The following is a 19,164-nucleotide window of genomic DNA, read 5'->3' as shown; positions in this document are numbered from 1 at the left end:
GCAAGCACTTTATTACAGTAGTTATTAAAATAAGATGAATAAGGACAGATCTTTGATCCACCGCAGGTCAACGGAGAGGGTTAAGGTTCTGGAAAGTGACTTTGACGTTTGTTGATTCTTTGTGCAATATATAATACGTTACTAAATAATTGTAACACACAGCTATTTTAAGTGTATGAACAGGACAATTGAACTTTATATACTAGTCAAAAATGAGGAAATTGTCTTTGTCAAAATGTTTTATATTGACATTATGTGTAACACATTGTGTAAACTTTTACTGCCATTGCTCAGAACTGTTACTTTTATGATACCTCAGAGGTTCATCCATAAACTGTGTAATGTTTTTATAATATTATTCTGTATTCTGGAAGTCCAATTTATTTTCTCTATTGAAAAACTGGTGAATGATTCTGTATAAACTACAGACATGTAAGCAAGTATACTTACTTATTTGCATGAAGAAAGTTGTAGTTTATGTAATCTAGATTACTCATATGGTAAAGATTCTGTGCTAATGTTGCTGAGGTGTTTTTCCTGTCCCCACACTGTTCTCCCCACAGGAGCATAGTCTGTTTTGTTTTTCTTTCTCTTCCCTCTCCTCATGTTATGCTGTATTTATTCAATCCCCTGTCTTCCTGTCCTGTCTACCCCCTTGTCATATTGCATGTATGGACAGGTTGATGGCTAATTTCATGGTACCTGTGACCAGTGACAATAAAGGCTACTAATGTATTCTGACCACATTACTTTTGAAATAACTTTTTCAAAATCTCAGGGGGTTAATTTGACAAAACAGTTTGGGAATCCCTGCATCACATGAAAACAACGATGACACATGAAGGGTTTTCAGGTTTGAGATCATTTTGACTGACTTTTGTCCAGATCAGTAATTAGAGGAAGTCATTAGATGCCAATATAATCCTTTAAAAATGTAACTGCAGTCATGAGGATGTACATAATCACAAGTAGAGTTTTTTTTTTTATGTAATCCAAGTTACTTGAAAAACTACAATCAATCTGAGAAACATGACAAAATTTGCATTTTTCTTCAAATCAAAGTTTGTTGTAACTCACCTGTGCTTTAGATTCAGAAGACAATTTTGTGAAATTTTTATGGAGAAAATGAATGTGACACTTAGGTTCTCCTCACATTTATTTATGCATGAAACAAATAAGATAAATGGTGACATAATGGCAAAATAAGTAAACACTTGGTCTTCATTTATATTAAAGCCTACACTGAAAAAAGTAATAAGTAAATTTACTTAATTTTTATTTGGCAAGTTTTTGCACAAGCATTTTTCAAGTAAATTTAACACATTTGGAAATTAAGTAAATCTACTTAACTAAGTTAAGTAAAAAAAATAAAATAATAATAAGTACATTTTATTGAGTAAAATTTAATTAAATAATATTAAATTAATGCATTTAGCGGACACTTTTATCCAAAGCGTCTTACAGTCCATTCAGGCTAACAATTTTCACCTATCATGTGTTCCCGGGAAATCAAACCCCCCAAACTTGCACTTGCTAATGCAATGTTCTACCACTGAGCTACAGGATCACTTCAAGATTTTGTGAAAAATAAGTTTCACTTACTTACTTTTTTATTTAGGAAAAGTTTTTACTCTAACAAAAAAGCCCGAAACAGATATTCTAGAAATGTTTAAATGTAAAATTATTTTTTTCAAAAAAGTTTTATCAAATGAGGGTAAATAAGTCACTCACTTCTGTCCCCTTAAACCAGTTTACAGCAAAGACAGCACGAAGGACTGGATGCACATGATAAATATTCTGCAATTAAGAAAACAGACAAAACACTGATCTCTAACATGGTTACTTCAAATGAAACAATAAATCAACATCTAAACCTTAGTTCATTCTCAATAAGATCTTCTGTAGACGTCTGACAGAAATAAAGTCAGTCTGGTTATTAATAAGTGGAGCTGGTGATGCTGTTTGTGGGGTTGTTTAATCAGATCTTGAGAGATTTCATGTATTTTATTTCAGTTGATTTCATCTAAGTCTGTGTCTGAAGTCAGTTGTAGTAGTTCTTGTGTTTCTCTTTTCTTCAGTGATTCTGTTTGTTAGCAGCAGCTGTTCATCACTAATTCTCAATCAGCACTTAGTTAATCACTTAATTACTAGAATGCAAAGTTTTAAAACTTACAAGGTTTAAATCAACGCAATCTGTTTACTCAACCGGTTTGAGTTAAGTTACTTATCGGGTTTTACAGTGCTATTTCTTTTGTCTGTTTTTTTAATTGCAGAATATTTATCATGTGCATCCAGTCCTTCGTGCTGTCTTTGCTGTAAACTGGTTTAAAGGGACAGAAGTGAGAGACTTATTTACCCTCATTTGATAAAACTGTTTTGAAAAAAAAAAATTTTACATTTAGAAATTTCTAGAATATCTGTTTCGGGTTTTTTATCAGTGTAAAAAACTTTTCCAAAATAAAAAAGTAAGTAAGTGAAATGTTCACTTATTTTTCACAAGATCTTGAAGTGTTCCTGTAGCTCAGTGGTAGAACATTGCATTAGCAAGTGCAAGGTTTGTGTGTTCGATTCCCCAGGAACACATGATAGGTGAAAATTGTTAGCCTGAATGCACTGTAAGACGCTTTGGATAAAAGTGCCTGCTAAATGCATTAGTTTAATATTATTTAATTAAATTTTACTCAATAAAATTTACTTATTCGTTTATTTTATTTTTTTACTTAACTTAGTTAAGTAGATTTACTTAATTTCCAAATTTGTTAAATTTACTTGAAAAATGCTTGTGCAAAAACTTGCCAAATAAAAATTAAGTAAATTTACTTATTACTTTTTTCAGTGTACAGTAGATCTTTTTCGTTTTCAGTGCGTAATATTCCGTTTTTTATAAAAATAACAAATATTTTTACTTTTGTATTTGTGGGATTGCTGCAGATAATGTAAAAGAATAAAATTAAATAAAAAAAAAAATAGCAAAATAAACTAGAATTAAAAGTTAGTGAACTAACTTTGATGTTGGCTTGGCCATCTTGGCCATGGAGCAAAAGAGCCAAAGTACTTGTGTGCACAACATTGAGTTACCCCGCTGCAAAATTAATAAACATAATAATGCCATAAAAAAATACACCTGCAACAGTCTTTTTCCATGCTCCCTTGCTGTTTTCTTTTTTTAATAAAAAGCCTGGGCTATGATAACAGCTATGACAGGGTTGTCTAGCTGGATGTGAAATAAGTCATGCCTATTTTTCTCATGTATGTATTTCACAGTCCTGCCACCGTCGCATTGTGGGCAACGACACACAAGATAACTGAAACAATGCATTTTAAATCAAGGAGATCATAAGGGGTCCAAGCACAATGGTTTGTATAGATGATGCAGTTACACACTGTTTAAAATTGTTTAACTTGTACTGTATGTTCATTCTATTTATTTATTTGTGCTATTTACATAATGTTTACTTTTTTAAGTTTGTTTTTGTTAATGTAAAATAGCACTGCATAGTCTTCACTGTAAGATAAAATACACAATCAAACCAAAATGTATTCAGACACCTTCAACATTTCTCACATAATCACAGTTTATTTGCTGTAGTTTAGAAACTGGTAATAATATATGACAATAACTCAGAACAAATTCATCTTGATAATTTCGGATAACTTTGATAAAAAGATATGTAATGGAATCAACCAAAACTTCAGACTGTCAGTATGACAATATTTACACAACTATCAATACTTTGTTGAACAGTTACCAAGCAAGAAATGCTTAATTTGGTTCAGTCTGTGGTGTGAAAAGGTTTCATTAACAATTAAAGAAAGAAACACTTAAGCAAAACATGGGCAGGTCCTTAATTATTATTTTTTTAAAATCAATTTCACTGGTAGCCTACAGTATGAAGAATTAGTGGGTATAATATTTCACAGATCACTATTTTGCCATACTCACTTACATAAATGAACTAGTGGCCTGCACCCACTAGTAAAACAATTCTATCTGATTTTTGGATTGACTTTGGATAAATTCTTGTACTACAAGGTAATTCAGTCAAGAGCAGTGAGTGATTTACTTTCATTTTCATACATTAAAGACTCTGACAGCAGAGCTAGTAAATTAGGCGCGGTCCCTTTAAGAGACAAACGCATCCATTATGTTGATACACATCCGATTTTTTTTTTTTGCAAATCTTTACTTTCACTTAAGACATAACCACATACTTATTCGAACACACTTTCCAACACGGGTATTTCGACATATTTTGTATGTATTTGTTGTCGGTACAAAAGCAAGAAGACTTTGAGACGCGTCTCTGCTTGCTCCCTGAACACCGCGCTGCTGAATTGAGCTCTTTTGCTTTTCGCTCTTTTTTCTGTTTATTTAAACTGCGATTTGAATTTGTTCGTTCAAGTCCAGGAGGAAGTGAACGTCCTGAACGAGAGCTCGGTTCAGTGTTGACGCGCGGCTCTCTCTCGTGCACACGCGCGTCACCAGCTGTTCAGTTCAGTTTTCCGCAGCGCTGGGCTGAAGCCAACTTGATGTGTTGAATGCTCGGAGCACGTTATAAAACGTATTCTTAAAATACACATTTCTGTTTTAATAAATGGTCATATTAAATCATAGCATAACACATAAGTAGGTACAAAAATAATCAGTGATGCATGCGACCCTTTTGGTCTCAGTGTAGCTCTATCCTGCTTTACGCAACGCTGAGCAATCGCTGCGACGTTCAGAGAAATCTCACAAGCACATATAAACACTCATTTTCATGTGTAGGCTATAATATATTATTCAAATTGTTTTGTGCCGTTTCGCTGCAGTGTTTTAATGCGAAAGGCTGTAAATTCTCTGTGGACTTCAAGTGTTCAGAGAAATACATCGCCAGCTTGCGAGCAGTTGGCTGCCGCGAATATATAATGTTATTACTTTAAACAGTTCAGAAACATCTGAATGTAGCTCTTGGTGTGTTCTAACGTGTGGATTGCGTGCAATAGCGTTTTTAAAATGTCTTAAATAGGAATGAATTCGCTTATTGTCGGCTCCGTGTAGACAGCCTGAGCTGAGCAGCAGCGATTCTTCTCTCGTCTGACTGCTCCCCTCCCCTAAATGTCATTGCAACTGTAGGGGCACATTAGACGTGAAAAAAGAACATTGCGTTGTTTTGATATGGATTACTTTATCACAGAATATTTGTTCGGCAGCACTTGTTTGGTTTAAAAGTAGACATGTCAAGCTTTCTATAGATATATCTCTCATGTCTCTTCGTTGTGTATTCATGGAGTTACAGTTCATTTTAATGACGTGTTTGTAAATGAAAATCAGAGCAGACCAAGGCTGCGACCAAGGGAGCGAATTTATTCTTATTTAAGACCTTTTCAAATTAAATTATATCGGCGATTGCACGCAATCTACCCATTAGAACACACCAAGAGCTAAATTCAGATGTTTCTGAACTGTTTAAAGTAATAACATGTTTTAAAAAGGTCTTAAATAAGAATAAATTCGCTCGTTGTGAGCTCCGTTTAGACAATGACTGAGCTGATCAGCCGTGATTCTTGTCTCGTCCTTTTTACTGCTCTCTACCCAGAAATAAATTATTAATGAGCCCTAACACCTGTACTAATCAAATATGTAACTGAATGAGTGGTGAATTTCTATTCAAAATGTTGCATAATACGGATTTATTATTTTGCACTCATGACATAAATTAATAAATAACTTTCACTGCAACAACGTTTTATCAAAATATTCGTCAAATATCGAAGCTTGAGTCTTTAAACTTTCAATTGATGCACAGTTTGTCTAGATAAAGTAGCCTAGTGATGTTTAACGTGCTGTGAAAATGAAACAATAATAAACTGGGGCCGTCGGCGATGTTTGACAGTAAAGGGGTTTTAATATTCAATCCAGCATCAATACTACCCATTTTCAATTTATTTCACAACAGTTTATGTTCGCCAAGCTATTATGAATTTTGAAGTAATCGTGTACTTGATTTGACCGATCTACCGACCACTGTCCTCTGAAGCTGGAGAGATGGATGTTATTTTCACCTAAGACAAAAAAAAAAATCACACAAGCACTCATTTTGATCTCTATAATATATTCGTATAATTGTTTTGTGTTGATTCGCTGCACTGTTTTAATTTAAAAGGCTGTCGTGACTTTTTTTCCTTCCAGTATTCATATTACGCTGTCATATGGGCTGTTGATGAAGTGCTCATTTCTCTCGTCTTTCTCTCGGTTCTTTGGCCTGAGATATAATGTATTAATGAGATCCGATCGGTTAATAATAACATATGTTGGTTTAGCTTGTCAGTGTGTTGCTGTCCCTGTCCGCGAGACGCACGGCTCTCTCTCGTGCACACGCGCCATCAGCTGCTCAGCTGCTCAGTTCAGTTTCCCGCAGCGCGGGGCTGAAGCCAACTTGATGTGTTGAATGCTCGGAGCACGTTATAAAACGTATTCTTAAAATACACATTTCTGTTTTAATAAATGGTCATATTAAATCATAGCATAACACATAAGTAGGTACAAAAATAATCAGTGATGCCTGCGACCCTTTTTGTCTCAGATCCCTGCTTTACCATGTTATGCAACGCTGAGCAATCGCTGCGACGTTCAGACTGACAGAGAAATCTCACAAGCACATATAAACACTCATTTTCATGTGTGTAATATATTCTTCTAATTGTTTTGTGCCGTTTCGCTGCAGTGTTTTAATGTGAAAGGCTGTAAATGTGGACTTCAAGTGTTCAGAGAAATACATCGCCAGCTCGCGAGCAGTTGGCTGCCGCGAATATATCATGTTATTACTTTAAACAGTTCAGAAACATCTCAATTTAGCTCTTGGTGTGTTCTAACGTGTGGATTGCGTGCAATAGCGTTTTTAAAATGTCTTAAATAGGAATTAATTCGCTTATTGTCGGCTCCGTGTAGACAGCCTGAGCTGAGCAGCAGCGATTCTTCTCTCGTCTGACTGCTCCCCTCCCCTAAATGTCATTGCAACTGTAGGGGCGCAATTTTTCTCAGACAATTTTTACATTTAAAAATTAATTAAAAAAAACCTTTAAGTCTGATCACTCTGAAAAGATATAGCACACACCACCCCTCTATCCCGCAGGTGTCTGCCGAGTTTGGGGCTTGTGGCTTTAAAGCCCTAGGAGGAGTAGCGTTCAGAATTTTTTTTCTCAGAAGAATAATAATAAAAATAAAAATAAAAATAAGTTTAAATAGCATAACAGTATGTTGGCTTGTTGCCAAGCCAACATAATTAAGAGTGAAATGAAAACAAAGACATTGGATGGCATTTGAAACGTTGAAATATTTAAGAATATTTATCATTTTGTCCACTAGATGGAGAGCAAAGCTTTGTTTTCCCATCCCTAACAGTTGGAACAGACATATTTTCATCTGTATGATTAAAACACCAATATGTGTCACCTTAAATCTGTTCTGTTTTCTTTTTATCCTCTTGTAGATCTGACGTCATTGAGCAGAAGAACAGCAGCTGCAGAAGCCACGCCCATCAGAGCAGTGACCACCAATTGTAGAAACAATTGAATCCTTAAAATCAAATAAATCAGTTGATGCGGATGGTCTCACATCAGAATTATAAGGTGTACAAACATAGCTCCCTTCTTCTTAAATGTTTATAAATTAATATTTTCATTCCATCAGGAATCAGGGTCTTTTTAACGCTCAGGGTCTCTTCGTTTAGGAGTCACACTTGGCTCCTTCACGGTCAAAAGCAACTGAAGCCCTTTTTATTTTCCTCCAGGAAAATGAATGTAATGCATTTTTCTTCAATAATATTTTCTAATTATTATTTAGAATTCTAAGGGGATTTTATGCACTTTGCAGTCTTTATAGAATTTTAATAAGCATTTTTTTCATTAGAATTAATATATATGTTATTTAATTATTTTTCTATTAATTTTCAATAAATGTAATATTTCACATTAAAGCAATGAAAGCATTTAAAATCAATTTTTTTTAAATGAGAATTGTGCCATCTGGTGACATTAAAAAAAAATACATAATTTCTTAATTTTATTAGGTTTAGCCTATATATATATATATATATTATCTGTCTCATATTCTACTGTCAGGACATAATGACAGGTTTAATAAATATGTAAAAAAAAAAAAAAAAAATTACATAAGTTCCCTGCAGCACCTTTAAGGGGCAAAGGAGCAGGTGTTCAAGTGAACCGGTTCTTTCGGATCAAATAAACCAGCTGAAAAAAATAAACGGTTCACCGGTTCTTTTGCGCTCGATGTAATGTCATTGGTGATGACTGCCCTTCTTCATTCAAGCCTTCGGTTTACTCGCGCTTATAACATTAGCACAGAATCAGTTCAGAATCAATGATCAAAAGAATCAGTTCGGTTCAGACGAGCTGTGTGTCCGTTTGCTTCACGCTGAATCAGGCATGCACAGTATCATCAGCTCCTCGCTTCTCGAATCGGACGCGTCTGACAGAAACGTTTCTCGGTTCAGTGTACGAATAAATGTCGAAATAATAATTATTTATTATTGTTCTGTAGTTTGAAGAGAAACATTTTTTTTGTATCTTTACCTAAATCCCCATCTGTAAACCTAGACTGTGTTAGCCAATCATGGCAGTGGGCGTAAATCCAGCTGTACCTCTATTTTATTATTATTATTATTATTATTATTAATGTAAAACTCTTGAAAACATTATAAGTGGACCTCACAGAACAATAATAAAAATAAAAATAAATACATACAAAGCAGCTCATGACCCCATTAAAGGTTGCCGTGTGCAGTGTTGACTTTGTTCCTTTGTGGAAAGTACACGTCATAGACATATGATGTCTATGGTACACGTCCTTGATGTGGATCACTTGATGTTGATCACGTTATACAACCAGTTTGCCTTCTTTTTCACTTCATGCGCTATGCGTGTATTTAATATAACCTGAGAAATAACGATTATTGCCATTTTATTTATAGAAATACGTCGTGTTTTTATTATCCGAAATTTATTTATACAATGATAATAAATTATTGCGAGTGTTTTGTGTGTCAAGAAGAAAGACCGTGTTGGACTCTAACGCAACGAAGCAACATTGAATGAAGACGCATTAGTTGAAATAATGGAATACTGTCTTGTGCTCACTGTGCTTGTTTTGGTCGTTGGTGGTAAGACATATATTTAATTTTCTATTTTCAACTCTTTACGTTTTTAGTTTCCTTTTACATCAACTAATGATGTATCTTCTTATGTCTTATCTTGTAGTCGCTGTTTTAAATAATATTGAAATATAATGTCACGATTATCCTTGTTCTATATTCCCGGACATTTATGTTATAACTCTTCCTGAAATGGCGTAGCTATTGTTGCAGTAACAGTGGTGTCCCTGACATGGCTTCTCGTAAACTAAGGCTATGTCTACATGAATCCGGATGCATTTGAAAACGGCGTTTTCGTTTTAAAACGCTCTCCGTCCACACTAGCGTCTTCAAGCATTTTGCAAACTTTGTCACATCCACACTGAAACATCAGAAAACGTTAATTCGCAGTTCTTCTGACAGGATTATTTTATTTATGAGAACCCACCATTACGCTTGTCCAGGTCACACACACGCACGATTGTGTGTCTGTCAGCTGATCGTGTTTTGCCGCAAATAGCGATTGCGAGTAAATTTGCTTTCTCCTTTGCAGGACTGTGATATGAAGAGTGTACAAAGTAACACATCTGTAGCAATAGTACGAAAGTGCATAGCCCATAACCTGCACAATATCAGTATAAACACGGATATCACCGGAGACAAGACTTTGAGATCACCCAGCAGCAGTGCAGTCTGCAGATTAGAGGTGGGCAGATCGATACTAATATCGATAATATCGATACCAATTGGTATCGGTATTGATCGATACCAACGGGAAAATATTGATACTTAAGTTTCAGTTTCTTTCGTTTTGCGACCTGGCCGTGTTTGTCAAAATGCTGCTACTGTCACAGAGCAGAGCAAGCTCTCAAGAGTGCTGCTCGTGCTCGACACTGCTCTTCTTCTTCAGTGAGTTTTATTGGCAGTTTGCAATCTTTGTGCATTACCGCCATCTACTGGATTGAGGTGTGATCACATTGGGAAGTCATAAATAAATGAATATATATATATAATAAAAAATAAAAAATAAAAAAAATAAAAAAAAATAATAAAAAAAAAAATAAATAAATAAATAAATAAATAAATAAATAAATAAAAAAAATAAATAAAAAATAAAAAATAAATAAATAAATAAAAAATAAAAAAGGATATCAGAGCCCAAGCTTCAGCTAGCGCTGCGTGTTCAGCTCCTCCAGCTTCAACTTCAGCTCAAACCCCAGGAAAAAAAAAAAAAAAAAAAAAAAAAAATAAAAAAAAATAATAATAAAAAAAAAAAAAAAAATAATAATAATAATTGGCCTAAAGTCTTCTTGCTAATTGTGTTTCTTTTATAAACTCTATCACTGCTTTGGTTGTAGACTGTGTTCCAGGTAGACTCAACAGGTTGCTCAAAGTAATAGAGTTATTTGTTACCCTCTTAAATATTTCTCTTTTTTCAGAGTACTGCCTACATATCAGAAGTACATGCTTCACGGTTTCTGTTTCCGTACAATATGGACACATTCCTGTCTCATGTTTCCCTATTGTGTGTAAGCCGCTGTTCAGTCCTGTATGTCCTAACCTTAACCTGGTGAACCAGGTTTCCTCCTGTCGTGAAAATGAGCTGATCATTTTAACTGTTACATTCTGTTGAATACTATATAAATGCCTACCTTTTGCCCCCTTATCCCATTTATCTTGCCAGAGTTTATGAATACCATCTTTAATTATTGTTTTCAATTCCGATTTGCTAAGTGGAACCTGTACTTCTACTTGTTCTGATTTAAGTGCTTCTTTTGCCAACTCGTCTGCCCTCTCATTGCCCTCAATACCTGTGTGCGCTGGAACCCAAGTGAACTGTAATAATAGCTTCTGTTGAGTTATCCTGAAAATCATCTGATGAACTTCATCTAAAAGATCCTGTCTGCATGCAGATTTCCCAGTCTGAATGCTAGTTAGGGAGGACATAGAGTCTGAGCAAATAACAGATTTATATGGCTTCACTTCTTCTACCCACTGTAGTGCCATTATGATGGCCATCATCTCTGCAGAGAAGATTGAGAGGTGGTTTGAGGTTCTTTTTTGTATTATAACTTCATATTTAGGAATGTATACCGCCACACCTGTTTTACCTGCTGGTTCTTTGGATGCATCTGTAAATATTTGTAATGTGTCATCATACATTACTTCTATGTATTGCTGTACACTTTGATACAATCCCGTCTTGATTATATTTTTAGCTTCTAAATTAACTACAGGATAGCAGAAAAACCAAGGTGGAATTGTGCTCAATTTAACATTTTTGCTACAAGGTATAGTACTGATTCCCATGTCAGCTGCCTCTTTATTGCTGTTCCATCCAAAACTACTATTCACAATGCGACCATATTCCCAGCATTCTTCTAACACCGGTTTTGTAGGATGTGTATTTTCATGCCCTTGTAAATTTACCCAATATGCAAGAGAAAGTTTTAACCTCCTAAGATTTAAAGGCATCTCCCCTACTTCTACTTGCAGCGCTGGGATAGGTGATGTTCGGAAGGCTCCACTACACAGCCGGAGAGCTTTGGCCTGCACCCTGTCCAGTTCAGCTAATGTAGTTTTTGCTGCTGTTTTATATACTGTACTTCCATAGTCAAACACTGATCGGATTAATGCAATATAAATTCTTTTCAAAGAAGAGCCTGACGCCCCCCAGCTATACCCTGAAAGACACTTTAAAATATTGATTGCTTTCTTACATTTGTCTACCATTTTCTGAACATGATTTTTAAAAGTAAGTTTACTATCAAACCACACACCAAGATATCTTAAGTCATTAACCTGTTTGAGAGATTGTCCATATATCTTAAGATCTATTGTGGGCTTTACCCTTTTCTTAGAAAAACAGATGAATTGCGTTTTTTCCACTGACAGGTGGAACCCCCAGTCAAATGACCATTTTCCAACCTGACTAATTGCTGTTTGCATCCTTTGCTGTAAATTTTCAATATTACGGCCCCTTACCCACAATGCTCCATCATCTGCATATAATGCCCTGTTTATTCTTTGGTTCACTCCATCAAACACATCATTAATCATTATATTAAACAGAATTGGACTGCATACACTACCTTGTGGGGTGCCATTTTCTATTGTGTACGTGCTTGATGACTCAGACCCTATCCTGACCTCTATAGTTCTATCCTTTAAAAAATCTTTGATCCAGTTGAACATTTTACCTCCTATTTCCATTTTATTCAACTTAATTAAAAGTCCTTCTTTCCACAGCATATCATAAGCCTTCTCTATATCAAAAAAGGTTGCCAAAACAGATTCTTTGTTAACTTGTGCTTTACGTATCTCATTCTCCAGGCAGACTACAGGATCCATAGTTGTTCTTCCATTACGAAATCCACTCTGATATGGTGTGATCAGCCCTCTGCTTTCTAATTTGTACACTAACCTTTTAGTAATCATCCTCTCCATGAGTTTACAAAGATTAGACGTTAAAGCTATTGGTCTGTAACTTTTGACATTCATTTTATCCTTTCCTGGTTTCCCAATAGGGACTATTACTGAGTGTTTCCACCCAGTAGGCAGTTTTCCTCGTTCCCAAATTTTGTTATATAAAACCAGTATCAAATTTTTTGCCTCATCAGATATTTCTTCAATCATTTTATAGCATATCCCATCTCTCCCTGGTGAGGTATTTTTAACACCTATCAATGCTCTTTTTAGTTCAAACAGTGTGAAATCTGCATCTAGTGAACTCTCCCCCGCCATTTTCATCCCCAGCATATCTTTATTTTCTTCAATGATCCTCTTTCTTATATCTAGCTCTTCACTGGAGAGATTCTGTGAACTATGTATGGTTACAAAGGATTTTGCAAGCATCTCCGCTTTTTCTCTACTGGTTACTGCCTCAGAGAAATTATCTCTTAATACTGGTAGTGAAAAGTCCCTTCTTATGCCACCCATCTTTCTGATCATTCCCCAAATGTCATCAATTTTAATTCCTGTCCCAATATTACTACAAAAATCTCTCCAATATTTCCTTTTAGCTTCTCTTATGATTCTTTTGGCTTTAGCCTGTGCTCTTTTATACTCCAATAAATAAAAAAATGAATGATTAGATTTAACAATTTTAAAAGCTTTATTCCTGTTTTTAACAGCCTCTCTACATTCATCAGACCACCATGGTACCATTTTCTTCTTCTTTGCTCCAGATGTTTTACCTATTGTTTCCTCTGCTGACTCATATATTATGTTAATAATCATATTATTCAACTCCTCAATGTCGTCACTCAAATTTGGCCTGACTTCAATTAATTTGCTGCTCGTTTTAAAATTATACAGCCCCCAATTGGCCCTTTTCATTCTCCACCTTGAAATCCAATTTTCTTCAAAACTAATGTTTTGACTCCTTATTTTAATCCAGATAGGATAATGATCACTGCACATTGCATTATCACTGTTCACATCCCATATGCAAGTACCTGCTAGTTGTTGCGACACAAAAGTAAGATCAATTGCAGATTCTACACCATGAGCTACATCATACCTAGTACCTCTTCCATCATTTAGACACACTAACTGATTATCATCCATAAACTCCTCAATGATATACCCATCTCTATCGGTTTTATCACATCCCCACAGGGTATTATATGCATTAAAATCTCCACATACTATAACTTTGGAGTTTTCCACATCACATACACTCTCCAACATGTCCCTAGTTATTTTTTGACAAGGATTATAAAAGTTTATAATTCTAATTTTTGTTTTATTGACCCATGCCTCAATTATAATTATCTCAAGCTCTTCACTACTGTTGATAGCTCTATAGTTAACACCATGTTGGATAAAGGTGACTACTCCACCACCCATAGTAAGGGTTCTATCCTTACGCACTGCTGTATAACCATACAATGTAAATTCAAGTGAGGGTTTTAGCCAAGATTCCTGAATGCAAATAATGTTAGGTTTAACAGATTGCTCCTGAATATACTGCTTTAGTTCTTGTCCGTTTGCAATTAGACTCCTCGCATTCCACTGTAAAATGGTTAACATTATTAATAACCACCACCACATGTTGATTGTGTATCTGATATCCCCGTTATAAGTGTTGCATTAATGATCTCTACTGACATCTCTTCCATTTCCAAGTATTTTTCTGCCGCTTTTGCTATTATCTTAGTTCTCTCTGTTCGGCTACATGCTTGAGCAGAACAGTTGATGATTTCTACCATAAACGCTACAAACTTTCTCTTTTCCACTATAAGTGTATCCTTGGTAACATAGCAGCATTTATTTATGCTTTGAACTGGGGGTTGAGTCACAAGTGCTGGTCTACTATTGCTGTCATTAGATTTTACCTTTCTAATTGCCTCAACGTTCGACACTGCTCTCCGCCCCCTCTCCTGTGTTGTACCGTCACGTGACTCACCACTAGCGCTACCACCAGCAGTCAGGCGCGCGCACCGCTCAGCCGCGCATTTCTAACAGCAGTCGGTCAGAGGCGGAGAGAAAGAGGAGTGTTGTATGGCTGTATTTTCAGGCCGATCTACCCTTTTTGTGTTAGCTGTGAAAGGGATACTAGTTTCTATATTTAAACTACACATAGATGTGCACCAGACTTAATTATTTTTATTATTTATTATTTTATCAATAGCTGATTCTCCAAGAGCAGTGGATATTACAAGGCGCCTATCAGAAATGATTGTGAAGGACCTGCAGCCTCTTTCCATAGTGGAAGATGTCGGCTTCAGGAATTTTGTACAAGGAGAATTTGTTTTACATTGTGAAGTAAAACATTGTGACTTTGTTTAAGAAAAAAAATCCTGAAAAGAAGTGCACTAAAGAGGAGAAACATTTTTTTATTAACATGCTACTTGAAAAGAGAATTTGTTTTAAAAAAAAAAAATTATATTTGTGAAGTAATCATTTTGTAACTTTGTTTATTTAAATAAAACAGAAGTAACCAAAAGTTATTTCTGAACAAAAGCTTTTGTAGTACTGATTAATAACCCAAAATGCAAATCACAAAAACAAATTAAAAGTCATAAAAATTCATTTAGATTTAGGTTGAAGACGCATCCACCTTAATTATTAAAAAGTATTGGTATTGGTATTGGTATTGGTATCGGCGATACTGGCCCTGTATTTACTTGGTATCGGATCGATACCAAATCTAGCGGTATCGCACACCTCTACTGCAGATGTAGACGGTGCTGTACGTGTAGCTCCGCCCCACACCTACTCTGATTGGTTCGATCGCGCCGCCCCACACCTACTCTGATTGGTTCAACAAACATGATAGGAAATGTGTGCGTAGTTTGTACAGGATCGAGTTGGTTGTTTAAAAGCTAAACACTCTGTGCAGTTTTACAAAGCCTTAATTATAATGCACAGAAAAAAAGAAAAGAAAAAAAACAACAACATTAGCCTGTATCTCGCTGTGTCCCTGAAATTGTTTTGTTAAATTAAGCTTATTTAGGCTAACAGACCAAAAACCCACTACAATGAATTGGGTTGTTATCCACAGTGGGAGGATCAGGTCTTCAGATAGAAGAATCAATTATTAATTAAATATTTTTTGAAAAAATGCAATTTCATATCATCAGAGTATGAGAAAGGAGGTGATTATGATTCTGTATCAGTATTGTTTTAATATATATATATATATATATATATATATATATATATATATATATATAGCATGACAAGACAATTATTATAATTATCTGTCATGCAGTTGACAAATGACACCAATATGCTAGCCTACTGTGTCTGCTGTGTGCCATTCAATTTTTATTAAACTTTCATTGTCTTTACTACATTGCAAAGCATAGACTTTTTCCTCCCCTTTATTTCAGGAAAATATGCTGCTCCTCATTATTTTTAAGGGAATAAATCAAGAAACGTTTATTTCTACCGTCCAGTGATGATTCTGAAAGGACAGTAACAAACGCAATTTCATGATCATCATGCTCTTATTTTAGTTGTCTCACAGCCATTGCGGTCAAATATTGAGATGAACTTTATAAAGTATCATCTATTTATATTAAAGTTATATATTAAATTGGTATCTTCTCTGATACCCATTTTGTGACCATTATTGAGCCGATTAGTGTGGACATAAGTTGATCAGAGACCATTGGTGGCAATGGTTCAGTGATCAAATTAGGCTTACAATGTTTTTGCGAAATGCTGTCCGAGGCTCAATTATTTTGTGATAGCATACAATAATAATAATAATAATAAAAATAGCTGCATGTGTTAATTTTAAAGATGTTTATGGTGTGTTTCTGTTACTTACACGCAACACTTTTTTTTCTCCAGGTGTTTTTGGTGAAGTGGTGAAAGTGTCCGTAAAGGAGGGAGACAAAGTCACTCTAAACACTGATATAATCAAAAAAGAGCATGACAAGTTGCTGTGGTATTTTGAAGACACTCGCATCGCTCTGGTCAATGGACATCCCAACACGAGCTGTTTATATGATGGAGAAGACGGGAGATTCAGAGACAGACTGAAGGTGGACTATGAGACTGGATCTCTGATCATCACAAACATCACAACTCAACACACTGGACGTTATGAAGCAGAGATCATCAGAAGTGAGAGTTCGGGAAAAAGACAAAGTTTAAACAGAAACCGCAAGTGTGATAGCAAAAAAATCACCAAAAAAATCACCATCAGTCATGATGATACCATAAAAACTTTCAATGTGATCGTCACTGGTGAGTTACTAAATGTAAATTACCTTAAGGGTTTTTCTTCATCTTCTTCTTCTTTTGAAGACTCTACTGAAACTGATGAGTTGAATTTTTCAACATTTATTCAACGTCAATGTATTGTTTTATATTTATTTTTATACTTTTTTTTTATTCCAGCTGCTCGATCTGCTCAAGTCAAAATCGACGAAGAGCCCCGTATGGAGAAGAGCGAGTCTGACTTGGGTATATTTTCACCCTTCCTTTTTTATCTCTAGAAGGCCAATAACATGCTCCCTCCAAACCTGTAATTCAACACACCATGTGTACTGTACATGGAGCTGGAAAGACAAACACTGCAGCTGAATAAACACATTTAAAGTACATGATGACATTTGTCACGTGGCTATTGTCATTAAGTCATGAGACAGTGAAAAGGCGTCTCATGACTTTTCCCAAACCTTTCATAAACTACTGAAATATGGAATCATTTCTATTTTTTACAGAAGCATAAACCTTTTGGAGATGCAATAGGGTCCATAGAGAGAATATATGCAGTGAATAAGGAATATAAACACACTGTAATGTTTTCTCTCACTAATGTCTGTGTGTCTTTATCTGTTCCAGATTCAGGTCTGTCTTCAGCTGCTGTAGCAGGAATTGTTGTTGGTGTTATTGCTGTTCTGCTGCTGACTGTTGTAGCTGCTGCTGTGATTTACTCTCGCCGCAGGAGCTCCAGAAATAGTGAGTATCACATGAAGAAACTATAGTGAGAGAGAAACATCATGTGCTTTATGCAAAATTATTATTTGGCTCTCTGGAATGCTTGATTCTGATTGGTCAGTTGTTACATTCCAGATATTTCCTGGTAATGACCTTCATCATTTAATTGTTTGTGTGTTTTTTTTTTTTTCACAGCAGCCAAGGAGAAAAACTACAATAAAGGATTACTGCAAAACGATGAGGTAAGACACGATACTGTAAACTGACTTTTCATCACATCTGTCTTTGATACCTGCACTGACAAAATCATTTAAAATGTCAAATAAACCTTTTTAACAGAATCTAATTCACTGATAGATGATGGAGGTGCTGATTGTGTCTGATTTGTGTTTGAGCGGTGTTCGTTTCTCTAACTTTATCTTCTGTGATTCATTGTTTTCTTACAGGAGGTCCCAAAAGTGTGATTATAAAACAAGAAAAAACTGCTTACACTACTGTACCTTAATGAAACACTGATTGTAACACTGGACACACTCATTTTAAGGCAATAAGTGCACCATTTTAGCTTTAAAAGGTAGCATCATAGGTTTGATTTGGTGTGGTTTTATCATTCATTTGTAATCATATGAGTCTGCAATACTTCCTATAATATATTATATAATGTTTTCCATTGCTAATATTTGGTATGACTATTTTGGTATGACGACTGTATGTATTTTTGGATGAAATAACTGTGAAGTCTGGGCACATCTGAACAGAGCAGGTTCTAGAAGTGACTTTGAAACTTATGTTTCTTTGTGCAATAAATAAAGATTTAGGATGAAACATATACTTTATGCACAGGACAATTTTAGGATTATATACCAGTCAATAATTAGCAAGTTTATGTATAGGTGACTATAATCAGATGGTTGTACCAAAACATTATTCAAACAAATGCAAACTTTTACTATCACTGTACTGAAACTGCTGCTTCCATTATATCAGAGGATAAATGATCCTTCTAGCTTTGTCCAATAACTGTAATGTATGTATAATATTACTCAGCATTCTGGAACTCCCATTAATTTCCTCTGTTGAGAAACTGATTAATGATTCTGTATAAACGACAGTGACATGTAAGCAATGCAAAAACTTATTACAAATCACGTGAAAATTGAAGTTTGCAATTTAATCTAGAATACTCAATTTAAGTAATGTATCCTGAATACTTATAGATTAATTTTGAAATGACTCTTTTAAGTGTAGCACGTTCTGCTTTACATTTCAGGTTTAGGGATGTGTCAGATGTAATTAAAACACAAACTTGACTGATTTTCATTTTCCAGCAAATAAAGATTACAACATCTTGTTACTACAATATTGTGTGTGATAATGCTGATAGAGATAAATCAATGGTTTAAAAACAATTTAATATATGCAGTCATTTCTTTCTATATTTCTCTGGAAAGGGTTCTTCACAACCAGTGTGTTGGCAGCTTGAATATATTCTGCATTAGTTGGAGACCTGGCAGAACGGTAGAAACAACCCTCTGGGCAAAGTTACGTCCAGTGGACGTCTTTTTATGTCTTTGCTGACGTTGAAAAGACGTCCACTGAGGAGCCAGAATGAAAGTTTTTATGGCGTCTTTTT

The 19,164-nt window shown here is 35.1% G+C and overlaps 1 protein-coding gene across 1 annotated transcript; it reads left to right on the top strand.

Moving 5' to 3' along the window:
- Window positions 1-8,845: 8,845 nt before the first annotated feature.
- LOC113079896 (uncharacterized) lies at window positions 8,846-18,891 on the top strand. The gene is made up of 6 exons (XM_026252128.1): window positions 8,846-9,161; window positions 16,437-16,835; window positions 16,989-17,054; window positions 17,436-17,552; window positions 17,727-17,773; window positions 17,978-18,891. The coding sequence occupies exons 1-6, from the start codon at window positions 9,116-9,118 to the stop codon at window positions 17,993-17,995; spliced, it is 693 nt and encodes a 230-aa protein (XP_026107913.1). The 5' UTR covers window positions 8,846-9,115; the 3' UTR covers window positions 17,996-18,891.
- The last annotated feature ends 273 nt before the right edge of the window (window positions 18,892-19,164 follow it).

The sequence above is a fragment of the Carassius auratus genome, unplaced genomic scaffold, assembly GCF_003368295.1.
Source record: "Carassius auratus strain Wakin unplaced genomic scaffold, ASM336829v1 scaf_tig00029804, whole genome shotgun sequence".
Taxonomy (NCBI): Eukaryota; Metazoa; Chordata; class Actinopteri; order Cypriniformes; family Cyprinidae; genus Carassius; species Carassius auratus.
This window is presented reverse-complemented; position numbering and strand designations above follow the sequence as displayed.